Below are 14443 nucleotides of genomic sequence, written 5' to 3'. Positions count from 1 at the left end.
TGACAAATCTCATATTCAGCGATGCTCATTGTCTGTAAACGCCAATTGAAAATTTTCTCAATACAAACGACTGTATACACACTCTTATTTGATTTCTTTACTTTAAATTCAAATTAGTACATCACGATAAGTAGCCGGAGTTTTGATCTCAAAGCACTTTTAGTTGGAAATAGTTCATTGTCGCGTACATCCTTATTTTCTGGAATCCTAACTGATGATCTATAAAGAATTGAACACATGACTTGTGTTGAAGTACTAATAATATCCTCTTGAATGGAAAAATCAACATTGTTTTCATCTCTCGAAGGAGATTTATCTTCGAAATCTTATTTTTCGGACCTAACTTAAATTATATGCAAGTTATCCTTATCCACAGAGTTTCCATCTATGTTATCATTCCCATAATCGCCATTATATTGCTCAACTTCATTTCGATTGCTCACATCTCCCTTTTTTTTACTTCACCATTAGTTTCCACTCCACAATCTTAAACTATTACACTCATCTGCAACATTGGTCGAAAATAGTCAGGCAAAGAGGATTTTTTTACAAATAGAAAGAAAGCACTTCATTTTCATGTCACTGTTAATCCTTTGTGGTGGAGCTGAAAACTTAGACCTTCCAGAAGTAAAAGACATCATTTCAATTTCATATAACTTTAAATTCACATTAACAAGTTCTTGCACTTTATTATACAACTCTATATACGAAATGCAAGTTGGAACATATAGAACATCCACATTTTCTTCAACATTTCCTACACAATTCCATATCCATATGCCTTTTTCAATCTTTTTAAACTCAACAAAATAGCATATCTGTACAAATATCATTTCTACAAAATACATAGTTGTAAATAAAATAAAAAGTTAAATAATTTACTCAGTATATATTAAAGTAATATGAAAATAGTTATCAAATTTAAATTATCAAAGTAACCACATTATATTATCAATAACAGACAGACTATAACAAATAACAGTGGTACTGATATTTTACATGGAAGATAATGATTGTAGTGTCGTTCTACACTATAGATAACGGCTGGACTGTCATTATCGTTCAATAATTACGTACATTATAAAATATACCAAATGCAAAAATAAAATCAACTAAAATATCATTTCATACGATATTCAATAATAATAGTACCAATGTAAATGAGATTTCTATAAATACCTTTCTTTTTTCTTCAAATATAGTAAATATTTCAATACAGATAATATAGATACTAAAATTCTTGTTCAAACGTTCAAAATATTGGAGAAGATAGGAGATGAATATAATGAATAACAAAGATTTTAGGATAGCAACCACAGGAAAAACACGTTTAGCACATGAATTGAGGAATTTAATTGACTTGAAAGGGGTGTTTGGGTATTTTTTATGGTGGAGATATTTGGAATATTTGATAATATTTATTTATTATATTTTGTAATCGAAAGTCATTTGACCCAAACATATTGTTGGATGACCCAAAAATATTGATAGAAACTCTCCCAAGGTACCGAGCATGTCCTAAGTCAAGCTAGAAGAAACTTGAGAAAAATCGATTTCCAATTACTCAAAAATCTGCGGGCTTAATTCGCAGATGGGGACATGTTGTGTGAAATGGTGATGGATTTAGATCATAAACCTCCACCACAAGAAGTAGACAAGAAAATCAGTAAAACCCAAATATCCAACTATGTTTGCTCTTCACAGGAACACAGCAATGACAGTATCTTTATCTAAGCACTGGCACTGTTTCTTTGCTTTTCCATCCAAACTCTCGAATTTCTCTCCCAATTTCAACACTACGTTCTCTTCCATTATCGCTAAGCGCCATTTCAATCTATTTGCTCTATACCCATCTTGTAACTCCCGTAATCCCCGCTATGGAAATAGGATTTGTGGGGTATCCAACGCGAATATCTCTGCGGTGGCCACCAATTTTACTGAAACAGCCACTATTTCGGAGGAAGAAGAAAAATATGGTGAAGCACAGAATGGAAAAATTGTTCTACCCACTAATGAATCGTCTGAGGGACTCCTCAGGATTCGCCACACGGTAATACCAAAGGAGCATCCATTGAGGGCTTGTGTTGTACTGATGCAATTTTTGCTTCAAATTTCATGGGTTTTGTCAATTTTTCTCATTTTCTTTCTTAATCTATATTTATCAATTTTGCTTGAAATTATAGTTATTGCAAACTTAGACTCTGTAGTAATATTAGGCTTCAGAGATTCATACTTGGCTATAATTTGTCCGTAAGTGAATTTGGAGTGGATTGAAAAGGAGTATTTTTCTGTTTGAAGTTTGTAGGTAGATTGTAGAAGCCAACATATTCATTTTTCTGTTCAGTGTGCTCATGTAATGGCCATGGCTGTGCAAAAGCTTTATCCAGATGCAAAAGTGACCATTGGTCCGTGGATTGAGAATGGCTTTTATTATGACTTTGATATGGAGCCTTTGACGGATAAGGACCTTAAGAGAATTAAGAAGGAAATGGTGAGCTTACTCTGTCTTCTTTTGTGCAATTGATAGTCCTTAATTTTCTTGCTTTTTACTAAATCATTGGGGTTATAAATTGGGGAAATATTCATTGGCCTACAGTTTTTGGGTACAGAATTTATTTGTTGAATCATCTGCAGGATCGCATCATTGGTCGAAATTTACCTTTGGTACGAGAAGAAGTTAGCAGAGATGAAGCCCAGAGAAGAATAATGGCTGTTAATGAGCCGTACAAGATGGAGATTTTGGAAAGCATCAAAGAGGATCCTATCACAATCTATCATATAGGTACACACTTGCTATTTCTTTTATAAAAGAAAGTGTGTTTTGTAACTATTGCACCACCAGATTTCGAGCTTATCTTCGTTGCCAACTGTTTCACTATTTGTCAGATACTTATCTAATTGATTTTATAATGTTGGAGTCTAGATATGAAAGAAACTACCATGTGAACCATATGATACCTTGGCTAGTTATATTTTCCAAAACTGGTCGTTTATGTTTTAGTTCATCTGTTCTAAATGGCCAACTTTTCTTCATGATGAGTTGAGTGATTTGGTGGACTATAGATGCCTGCACAAAAGAAGGTAGTGTGTATGAGCACGTGTGCGCTTATGGCTTGTGTGGTTGATGAGGCTATTAAAGAGGTCACAGGCTGTCCAGAAACTTATGGACCCATGTAGATGGAGAATAATATGTGATCTAGAACGTGAATAAGAGTCATTGTTGCTTGTAGGATGAGGAGTTTCAAGTACGTATGATAATCACTGCATAGTAACAAATGGGTCGAAGTAAATTTCAAAAACATGGTTATGGGGTGCAAGCTGGAGTCATCTAGAGGAGGTATATGCTAAAGAAGAAGAAGATATATTTGCATTTCCAAGCTGGAGTTTTCCCTTCGCCTCTTTTCTAACTTGGAAGTGCTTACCCGCCGTATTGGATTAAAGTGAACAACCTTACTGGGGTCAAGTTAATGTAAAATTTTGAGGTTTCTAAGATGATTTTTTTGGGATAAGGATGGATGATATTTTTTGATGTTGGGATTTTGTTAATTTGAAGTTCCCTGCTAGCTGCTTCATTATGTCTAATGACTTCACCAGAAAGAAGTTTCAACAGAAACATTTTGATAGTACCCCTCTTTACTCAGCTTCAATGTTGGCTTCACTGCTGTAAATTATCACTCTAGTTGACTGAAGAAATCAAAAAGGTGTTTAAGAAGGTGATTTACTTGAACTCAAGCAAAAGACAAATTCCAAGGCTAGACAAGAAAATCAGTAAAACCCAAATATCCAACTATGTTTGCTCTTCACAGGAATACAGCAATGGCGGTATCTTTATCTAAGCACTGGCACTGTTTCTTTGCTTTTCCATCCAAACTCTCGAATTTCTCTCCCAATTTCAACACTACGTTTTCTTCCATTATCGCTAAGCGCCATTTCAATCTATTTGCTCTATACCCATCTTGTAACTCCCGTAATCCCCGCTATGGAAATAGGATTTGTGGGGTATCCAACGCGAATATCTCTGCGGTGGCCACCAATTTTACTGAAACAGCCACTATTTCGGAGGAAGAAGAAAAATATGGTGAAGCACAGAATGGAAAAATTGTTCTACCCACTAATGAATCGTCTGAGGGACTCCTCAGGATTCGCCACACGGTAATACCAAAGGAGCATCCATTGAGGGCTTGTGTTGTACTGATGCAATTTTTGCTTCAAATTTCATGGGTTTTGTCAATTTTTCTCATTTTCTTTCTTAATCTATATTTATCAATTTTGCTTGAAATTATAGTTATTGCAAACTTAGACTCTGTAGTAATATTAGGCTTCAGAGATTCATACTTGGCTATAATTTGTCCGTAAGTGAATTTGGAGTGGATTGAAAAGGAGTATTTTTCTGTTTGAAGTTTGTAGGTAGATTGTAGAAGCCAACATATTCATTTTTCTGTTCAGTGTGCTCATGTAATGGCCATGGCTGTGCAAAAGCTTTATCCAGATGCAAAAGTGACCATTGGTCCGTGGATTGAGAATGGCTTTTATTATGACTTTGATATGGAGCCTTTGACGGATAAGGACCTTAAGAGAATTAAGAAGGAAATGGTGAGCTTACTCTGTCTTCTTTTGTGCAATTGATAGTCCTTAATTTTCTTGCTTTTTACTAAATCATTGGGGTTATAAATTGGGGAAATATTCATTGGCCTACAGTTTTTGGGTACAGAATTTATTTGTTGAATCATCTGCAGGATCGCATCATTGGTCGAAATTTACCTTTGGTACGAGAAGAAGTTAGCAGAGATGAAGCCCAGAGAAGAATAATGGCTGTTAATGAGCCGTACAAGATGGAGATTTTGGAAAGCATCAAAGAGGATCCTATCACAATCTATCATATAGGTACACACTTGCTATTTCTTTTATAAAAGAAAGTGTGTTTTGTAACTATTGCACCACCAGATTTCGAGCTTATCTTCGTTGCCAACTGTTTCACTATTTGTCAGATACTTATCTAATTGATTTTATAATGTTGGAGTCTAGATATGAAAGAAACTACCATGTGAACCATATGATACCTTGGCTAGTTATATTTTCCAAAACTGGTCGTTTATGTTTTAGTTCATCTGTTCTAAATGGCCAACTTTTCTTCATGATGAGTTGAGTGATTTGGTGGACTATAGATGCCTGCACAAAAGAAGGTAGTGTGTATGAGCACGTGTGCGCTTATGGCTTGTGTGGTTGATGAGGCTATTAAAGAGGTCACAGGCTGTCCAGAAACTTATGGACCCATGTAGATGGAGAATAATATGTGATCTAGAACGTGAATAAGAGTCATTGTTGCTTGTAGTCATTGTTGCTTGTAGGATGAGGAGTTTCAAGTACGTATGATAATCACTGCATAGTAACAAATGGGTCGAAGTAAATTTCAAAAACATGGTTATGGGGTGCAAGCTGGAGTCATCTAGAGGAGGTATATGCTAAAGAAGAAGAAGATATATTTGCATTTCCAAGCTGGAGTTTTCCCTTCGCCTCTTTTCTAACTTGGAAGTGCTTACCCGCCGTATTGGATTAAAGTGAACAACCTTACTGGGGTCAAGTTAATGTAAAATTTTGAGGTTTCTAAGATGATTTTTTTGGGATAAGGATGGATGATATTTTTTGATGTTGGGATTTTGTTAATTTGAAGTTCCCTGCTAGCTGCTTCATTATGTCTAATGACTTCACCAGAAAGAAGTTTCAACAGAAACATTTTGATAGTACCCCTCTTTACTCAGCTTCAATGTTGGCTTCACTGCTGTAAATTATCACTCTAGTTGACTGAAGAAATCAAAAAGGTGTTTAAGAAGGTGATTTACTTGAACTCAAGCAAAAGACAAATTCCAAGGCTTTTAGCAAGGCCCGGTCTCTCCCCCTTTCCTAACAGAAAATCAGTACTTGAATGAATCCTACATTCCCCTCCCCTTCACATGTATTGGCATTTCCCTACTATAATACTGTTACAATTTTACCCTTCTCCTAACTAAGTAGACACTATGGAATAGTTGATGACTTGGCTGCCCCTATATTGGTTGTATCCTTGCAATCTGACTGAATACCTATCGTTACCTGCTGCCTCATAAGCCACCTTGTCCTCACGGTAGAAGTGTGGTTCAACTTCAAAATTCGAAATTCCATCAACGCCACTGTAAATGTGATTGTATTGTTGCTCGTTGTACATCTCCTTCAGGTATCCCCTTAACAATTTCCTTTTCGCATCCTGCAGCCCTTTATTTTTACGATGATGCTGATAGACCCCCCGTCATCCACATATATTCTAGAAGATCTAAGAAGGTGGAGGGAGCAGATGGGCGGGAACACTAGCAACTGAATTAGTTACACAAACAGAGGTTGTTACCTAGAGGCTTATAAATAAGAGGGTAGGGAGAACTAGTAGGCAGGCAATTAGAAAGTGAGAGAAGGAGTCATTATTGGTTTACAGCCTTCTGTAGGCTTCCTTTTTTTTTAATACGGTTCTGTACTTCAATCTTATTTCAATAAAGAGTTGTTGATTTTGTTCTTCTCAATGGAACCTTAACAGATGCCCAATTGTGTTCTTCTCCCTCCACCGATGGTATAATCATTTCCTTGATTGCAGCAGTTTAGCGTAACTGGGCCTTAAAATTGGAGTAATTAGATTATTTTTAGGACTGCACATAGTTTTTGGGCCATTTATCTTTATTTTATTTAAGTCCACTCCAACTTCAGCTGGTTTGATTGAAATTATGCAGGCCTTCTCTTGTTGGGCTATCTCTATATCTTAGCTTAAACCCTTAAGGCTTTGCATCATGACTTCAGCCCTAATGACTGGTTTCAGCCCACTAATAACTCTGCCTTCTATCATTGCTTCAGAACTTGCCGGCAATGGAGCTGCAAGTACCTCAAATTGCCTCATGTACTCCCTGACTATCTCCTTTCGATTCAACGCTGAAAACTTACCCAGAATTGTCCCTTCTTGTGATGGCTGAGAGGAGCAAAAATTTTTTTTGAACTTTCTCGCTGCTGGATCTCTCTAAAAATCCTGCCAGCGAGCTTATCTACAACTAACACTGGAATTTCCTATTNATAAACCATGTTTAGAAATCCATAGTAAAACAAATTAACAGAATTAGAAGTTTAACTTGCTAACAACCATAAAGTAGATGAGCAACCTATGTTTTAATCTACTACAAGTATGAACGACCACGAGTCTCCTAAATCATCATCTAAGAAGCATGGATTCGGATACATAATTCGAATATGATATAATACGGGTATTTAGATATAGCCTTGTTTAGAAAAAATTAGACTACATGGATACTTTTATTAGAAGTTTTAATACCATTATCTATTTTCAGTAATAAAGTTATAGTTGTTGATTACTAACAAAATTTTGCATGTATTAAAAGTCCTATTATGATTATTATCTATTTTCAATTATAAAACTATAGTTGTCAACTATTAAAATGGTTTTATATGTATTAAAAGATTTAATGCTATTTGTTAAATTTTTGATAATAAAATTCTAGTTATCAATTAATTTAAAATTATGATTGCCAACTATTTAGTACTGTATATATTTCTAATATGAAGCCTTTGTTTGACAACCATTATTTGTGGAGAATAGAGTTTTAAATAGTGATTTTAAGGAGAATGTGTGGTTAAGAAAGTAGAGAAAAATTTTGGGTTTATGTGCAAAATATTGTATTGCGTGAATGTGTAGTTGAAAATGAGTATGTAGAAAAAGAGTTTCAAAATTATGTTTGTCAAACAGATTCTTAGTATAAACCATGTAGTTATTAATTATTTTAAAAAATGTTTACTTTCTTTGAAATTATTAATTAATAAATATTATATATTTTCAATAATTTATTGATAATAACATTAGTTATCTACTAAATAAAAGCATGTGTCATAACGTGTCCAATACGTAAAGAAAAATTAGAACCAAAAAAAAATAAAAAATCTACATGTATTTGGTACGAATTAGAGAGTATCAAAGCGTATCCAAGCTTGAATATGTATCCAACAGGGTACTCTTAAATTTAAAAGTATCTATGCTTCTTAGAATATCACTACTAACAGGTTCTTTTAAAAAAACATTAAAATAATTTGATTATGTAATCATCCTCTTCACAACTATCTTTTCTTCTCTTGTTTTGCTATCATCCTCCACTAGCTATGGTGTCTAATTAGTTAGAAAAAAGTAAATAAAACATTAGTAAATCATTCTAGATTTTAAAAAATGGCCTAAAAAGTTGATGCTTGTAATAAAATGTCCAGAAAAGAAAGTACGATGGCATGACCACATTTGTTGTCATGAGACAGCCTTGAGGCATAAGCCTCACAAATGTCACTTAAGGAGTAAGGTTTGAGACGTTAACTGGAAGACTTATGTGAGGTTGGACTCAAGACGTAAGCCTCAAAATGTACAATGCAACAGTACAACGCAGTGTTTTGTACCCCATGAAATGCCTTCCCATTTCTTTAAGTCCACGGAATCTAATGACATTTAGAGGAACAGATTCAGAGGTCAGCATTATGTCTTTGATTATTACAATTTTGGGCTAATCATAAAATCGTTCAGCATGTTCTGCATCACTCTCGACTACCAAAGTGGTGAAGATCAGTGACAATAATTCACTTGCAACAATACAATGCGGCGATTCATGATAATTTGTGATGTAGAAATTCAGGCCTGTTTAAGACTATTAATCTGTTGATTCATGCCTATTAACAATTTAGATATTGGAAATTCAGAGACTTATGGGTGTCGGACACGTACGTATCTGAAATAAAGCTGTAGAAAACATATTTAAGTATGTCCAATTGCTTCGTTGAAACAGAAATAGCTTCTGGCTGCAGAGAGAAGAGGATTCCTGCTTGATTCACTCTACAAAATTTCTAAATAAAACTAGAAGCTGGAGCTTGAAGCAAACCACGTACTGTTCATAAAAGAAGAAGCTTTTCTAGCTTCTGGTTTTTCCATACATATTGCACATATTGACTGAATTTTGTTGATAACCCCAAATTATCTCATAACGAATAAACCAATCCGGCCTATCTAGTCCCTTCTGCTGATGGCAAATCTGCCAATAAGATGCAGCAATGGAGTTGTGAGTATAGCAGTGATGTTTACCAGGACATATTAATAGTCAGAACTTTAGTGTGAGTGAAGTAGCGGTGACACCATAGATGTGGTGTAGGTAGGCAGAGGAAGAAGAGAAGTACAGAATTGAAGAAGCCTATAACAGAAGCTAGTTCTTTTGCAAAGCAGGAAGCAGACACGCTAGGGAAATGTCAATTTACATTCTTTAGAATTATTGCATTTATATATTACTTTTCATTTTTATACTTTTTTATTTTTCAATAAAATCAAACTCTGTCTATGTTTGAGTTTTGGAGGTGAAATCTTTTAAGTAATACAAATGAGTGCTTATAATATTTTAATAATTTTGGGTTAATTATATTTGTTTTAGTCAACCCGCTCCCTCTTCTAATTTGTCATGCATTTCATTGCATTGCTTTTGTTAATGAGAGCCTCTTTAGATCTGGTCAAGTATTTTTTTGGACTTCATTATGAATGGTTGTCATAAGGGACATTAAGCCTATGTTTGACTCATGTTCATAAACTGTTTTTAAACACTCAAACCAATTTTTATTCACACATTTTGAGGAACCCACAAGTAGTATCCACTTATCCACCACTTATTTCTATCAATTTATAATTAAAACCGTTTGTAGAACACTTCCTAAGCATGATTTTAAATAAATAAACAAAATTGTACCATAACTTAGAAACAATGAACACTCAATTTTGGTATATCGATAGAAGGGTAGGTCAACAGATATTGAGAAGGGGTGAATACTAGCTTTTTCAAGTTGTAGAGTAGTGATAAGTTTGCATTGCTATCATTCATCTGAGCTTCCCTGTTTCTTTAACAGTTTCTGAGATATTTGAAAAATAACATTCTGAGTCCTGCAGGATGAAGCTGGTGGAGGGTTAGTGTTCTGGCATCCCAAGGGTGCTATTATGAGGCATATAATTGAAGATGCCTGGAAAAAGATGCACATACAACATGGTTATGATCTGCTGTATACTCCACATGTGGCTAAAGCAGATCTTTGGAAGATTAGTGGTCATCTGGACTTCTACAAAGAGAACATGTTTGACCAAATGGAGATTGAGGAAGAACTTTATCAGCTTCGACCAATGAATTGCCCTTATCATATATTGGTTTACAAAAGGAAGCTACATTCTTATAGAGATTTCCCAATCCGGGTTGCAGAGCTTGGAACGGTATATAGATACGAATTGTCTGGAAGTTTACATGGCCTTTTCCGAGTGAGAGGATTTACCCAGGTGATTTTCATTTGCTCATGTTGACATTATTAATTATTATGTTTATCCTTTTGATGCTCTTTCCGACCAGCAATTCAGTAATGACATTAAACCCTTTCATGCACAAGGATAGGTTTGTGGTCATATTTTACTTTCTCAATGCATTGCAGATTCAAGCTTTTTTCTGTTAGCATAAAAGAACACGTGTGCAAAGGATAAAAAGGACAGGAATGCTTGTTTTGCAGAACATGATGCGATTTTTGTATCAACTATCGCAGACTATAAATTGAGCTACTCAAGGAGAAGTCCATGCCGATGGTTAAGGGAGATGGATTAGCCAGTTGGGTTGGATTTGGGTAGGTAGAAATTGGATTGATAAAACTGAATTGGGAATGTGAATCCAAGTGACCTTTCTCCTTGTCAACCCAAGTCATATGAAACCCATTGCTTTCACATTCCCACCTAACATGTTTCACTAATATTCTTATGCTAGAACTCCACTCTGTGGTGTATGAGTTCTCAAATTTGGCATTAACCGATTGGCTAATTTGAAGTGCCACCATTTTGGAAAAAAACTAGTGGTACCCCTTTTACTCTTGCATAATGTTCAATCACACAGGATGTCTCGAAAACAAGGTTTTAGTTGTTTGCAATCCATCGCAAATATTGCAACAGCCAATGTTCACCTTTTCCATAGTTAATAATTGTGGTGGCAAAGTATGACATCTTTGCTGGGGAACCCACTTGCCACTGCACTCAACCTGTACTAAAACCCCCATTTCCAACAGGCATTTGGCTCATGAAACCAATGATGAACATTTTATTAAGGACTTAACAAAATTATGCACTTATTTTGGAGAAAATTATCGCGATTTTTTCCAAATTATTAAGTCAAGATAATTTCTAGTGTTTCCGGTATCCATCCAATTTTTATATGGACCAAGTATAATGAGGAGTAGGAATTTTCAATATCTAGATTATTGATTTGAATTTAAGTGATATTGAAATTATCCTCTCTACATTTCCTCCATCCATCTCTGATTTTTAATGACCCAACTTTCTCATTTGATGGTGTAATCAGGCAGGCTGATTGTTTAGGTTGATTTTGCCACCTCTGTCCTGCATATTACTTAAGAAGTCAACTAGATCCTTCATAAAGTGACTATAATACCTACAAGACCATTCGTCCTTGACAAGGATCAAGTTTTGACCAAGGACAGCTTTCTTGCTGGTGAATTTGATTTGCATTGAGGAGGATGATTCCGCGTGTTTCAGTCTTTTTTTCCTTAGTTTTCATCAAGAACTGGACAAACCTAGATGCATTTTATATTTGTTGAACCTTGACAATAATTTTACAGGATGATGCCCATATATTCTGTTTAGATGATCAAATCAAAGATGAAATCAGGGGGGTCCTGGATCTCACGGAGGAAATGCTGCTAAAATTTGGGTTTGACAAATATGAAGTTAACCTCTCGACTAGGCCAGAGAAAGCTGTAGGAGGTGATGACATATGGGAGAAAGCAACATCTGCTCTCAAGGATGCTTTAAATGACAAAGGGTGGAGTTATCAGATTGACAAAGGTGGCGGTGCATTCTATGGACCCAAAATTGATCTCAAAATAGAGGATGCTCTTGGAAGAAAGTGGCAATGCTCAACCATACAGGTATTTCTGAGTATCCTGTTGTGTTCACAAGGACCTTGATTGGAAGTAAAGCCGTCTTCCCCACCTTTTCTGTGGTCTTCCTCCGTCATTTGTTGTTCCTGGTCCATGCTACTAGAGTTAAAATTAATATAAGATGTCAAAATCCAACAATTTTGTCTCTGATGAACAAACTGTAAGCTGTATATAATTTTTGATGAGAATTGCATCATTGGTCCTCATCCTATTACTCGAGTAGCAAGTTAGCAACTTGATCCTTAACTTTTCATTATAGTCAAGCAATTATTCCTTACTGATGGAAACCATCCAAATTTCTATAAACTCGTCACGTGACTTTCATGGCTATGGCTTTTTTAATTGGGACTTAACTTATATTTGGCTCATGTTTATAAGTTGTTTAGGGATCCACAAGTACTACCCACTTATCCAATATTCATTTCTTATTTATTAGTAGTTTAAACCATTTATAAACACTTCTTAGACATGCTTTAATATAATCGAAGGTTGAAGACCAACTTGCTCTTACTGTGGGGTCTAGTATAATGAAAGGTTCAGAACCACCTTGATCTACTTTTAAGCTTGGCGACCAAATTGATCTATTTTTAATGTTGGCAACCAACTTGCTACTTGAACAGTAGGTTGGGACCATGGTGAAATATTTCATAATTTGTACGACAATACGACAAATTAATTTTTTTCCAATCCTTTAATTGTTACATGATATATTGTACAGGTTGATTTTAACTTGCCTCAGCGCTTTGACATTACTTATGTTGACTCAAATCAAGAAAAGAAGCGACCAATCATGATTCACAGAGCCATTCTTGGATCCTTGGAGCGATTCTTTGGAGTTCTGATAGAGCATTACACTGGAGATTTCCCGTTATGGCTTTCTCCAATTCAAGCTCGAATTTTACCTGTCACCGACACACAGGTAACAAAATAGCTTTTATTTTCTCTCACAAGTTTTGATTCTAATGTCATAAAACTAGAAAATTACCAGGTCGACATTACTGTGTTTCACCATCATATGGATTTGCAAAGCCTTTGAAAAATGCGAGTAGTTGTATAATTTTACCCTAAAATATAGTAGTTATCAACAAAAGTTTGTCCGATTCTTGGGATATTGCATGCTGATTTGTCACTGCGTATGATTTACAGCTTGAGTTCTGCAATGAGGTGAACAGGAGACTGAAAGGCCACGGTATTCGCAGTGAAGTATGCAGTGGTGAGCGCCTACCGAAGCTTATAAGAACCTCGGAAAAGCTAAAGATCCCATTGATGGCAGTGGTGGGGCCAAAAGAGGTTGAAACACAGACCGTAACAGTAAGATCCAGGTTTGGTGGAGAATTGGGTTGCATGGACATTGATGATTTTATCAGCAAAATGAAGCATGCAATTGAAAACGGAACATTCTTCTGAAAATGAACATCCAAAATCAAGAAATAAACAGGTATGGTATTCCACTCTCTCTGCATGAGCTCACACACATATTAAGCTAATTAGATTAGGTCTTAAAAGAATATTCTAAATGATTATTTTACACACATATTCTTATTCATTTGTTATGATTTTCAACACTCTCCATCAACTCTAAATCCTTTTATGAGCAAATTTCGCAACTTAGTTGTCCATCTTGTCACTTTGTTCTGAGCAATTGACTGATTATCACAATAAAGTAGCAGCTAGCTCATGTAAATTGATTATTCACCAACATATATATTTCATTTAGCTGATATAGCCATTCTCCGATAGTTGAGAGTGATGCTTTGGACACCAAGATAAGCCACTCCTAAACATACTGTGAGAGTTTTAGTAATCCAATCGACACTAAAAATAGTAGAAAATGTTATTTTGGGACTATGATCGACTTGGGAAACACCAAAGATAGATTTACAAACAAAAGTTTTAAGGTGTCTTGGTAATGCCTTAGAAAAGGATGGATACCTTTTGAAAATTCAAACTTCTCGAGTTTTTAGAAAACGATGGATACTTTGAAACATGCTCTAGTTAAACAAGTTTTTTCCCCCTGCGTGACATATTTATAATTTATTATCATGTAAGAGAATCATTTTTGAACAATTTTATTCGAGTTATATTTGAAAATATTTCAGTAATACTTTCCGTTTTAACGACCATTCGCACATATTAATTGTAATAATTTGTTTCAACTCAGTGTCAAAAATAAATAAATAAATAAATAAAATCACATGGTCTAAATTCACATATTTACTGATTTCATATTTACTTTTAATCTTTTTTTATTCTCAAAATATATTTGTAATTTTTAGTTTTCACTATAAATTTAATGATAGATTACCCGCCGCAAACAACCAATCTCACAAAACAAAACAAAAAAACTCAGATCCATTTGCAAATGGGGGATGGACATTTACTGGGGTGATAGGAAGAATTGAAATTTCAAAAGGTGGTGAGT

At 35.1% G+C, this 14443-nt stretch overlaps 2 protein-coding genes across 3 annotated transcripts; both read left to right on the top strand.

Annotated features, from left to right (window-relative positions):
• Positions 1-1597: 1597 nt before the first annotated feature.
• Positions 1598-7076, top strand: LOC111370350 (threonine--tRNA ligase, chloroplastic/mitochondrial 2-like). 2 transcript variants are annotated; one of them, XM_022992019.1, is made up of 4 exons: positions 1598-1650; positions 3753-4152; positions 4447-4593; positions 4737-7076. In XM_022992019.1, exons 2-4 carry the CDS (start codon positions 3790-3792, stop codon positions 4908-4910), a joined length of 684 nt encoding a protein of 227 aa, XP_022847787.1. In that variant the 5' UTR covers positions 1598-1650; positions 3753-3789; the 3' UTR covers positions 4911-7076. The 2 variants fall into 2 exon arrangements, with proteins under 2 accessions (XP_022847787.1, XP_022847786.1); XM_022992018.1 differs by lacking the exon at positions 1598-1650 and having other exon boundaries at positions 3766-4152; positions 4408-4593; positions 4737-4925.
• On the top strand, positions 1644-13648 carry LOC111371011. Its single transcript, XM_022992941.1, has 24 exons — positions 1644-2050; positions 2306-2491; positions 2635-2805; positions 3064-3141; positions 3231-3245; positions 3554-3663; positions 3807-4196; positions 4286-4352; positions 4447-4593; positions 4737-4884; positions 4989-5044; positions 5166-5243; positions 5349-5363; positions 5799-5886; positions 6212-6315; positions 6563-6595; positions 6786-6916; positions 8493-8532; positions 8919-8979; positions 9069-9154; positions 9986-10363; positions 11701-12009; positions 12740-12940; positions 13168-13648. The coding sequence occupies exons 1-24, from the start codon at positions 1688-1690 to the stop codon at positions 13426-13428; spliced, it is 3516 nt and encodes a 1171-aa protein (XP_022848709.1). The 5' UTR covers positions 1644-1687; the 3' UTR covers positions 13429-13648.
• Positions 13649-14443: the final 795 nt, after the last annotated feature.

The sequence above is a fragment of the Olea europaea genome, chromosome 21 (assembly GCF_002742605.1).
Source record: "Olea europaea var. sylvestris chromosome 21, O_europaea_v1, whole genome shotgun sequence".
Classification (NCBI taxonomy): domain Eukaryota; kingdom Viridiplantae; phylum Streptophyta; class Magnoliopsida; order Lamiales; family Oleaceae; genus Olea; species Olea europaea.
This window is presented reverse-complemented; position numbering and strand designations above follow the sequence as displayed.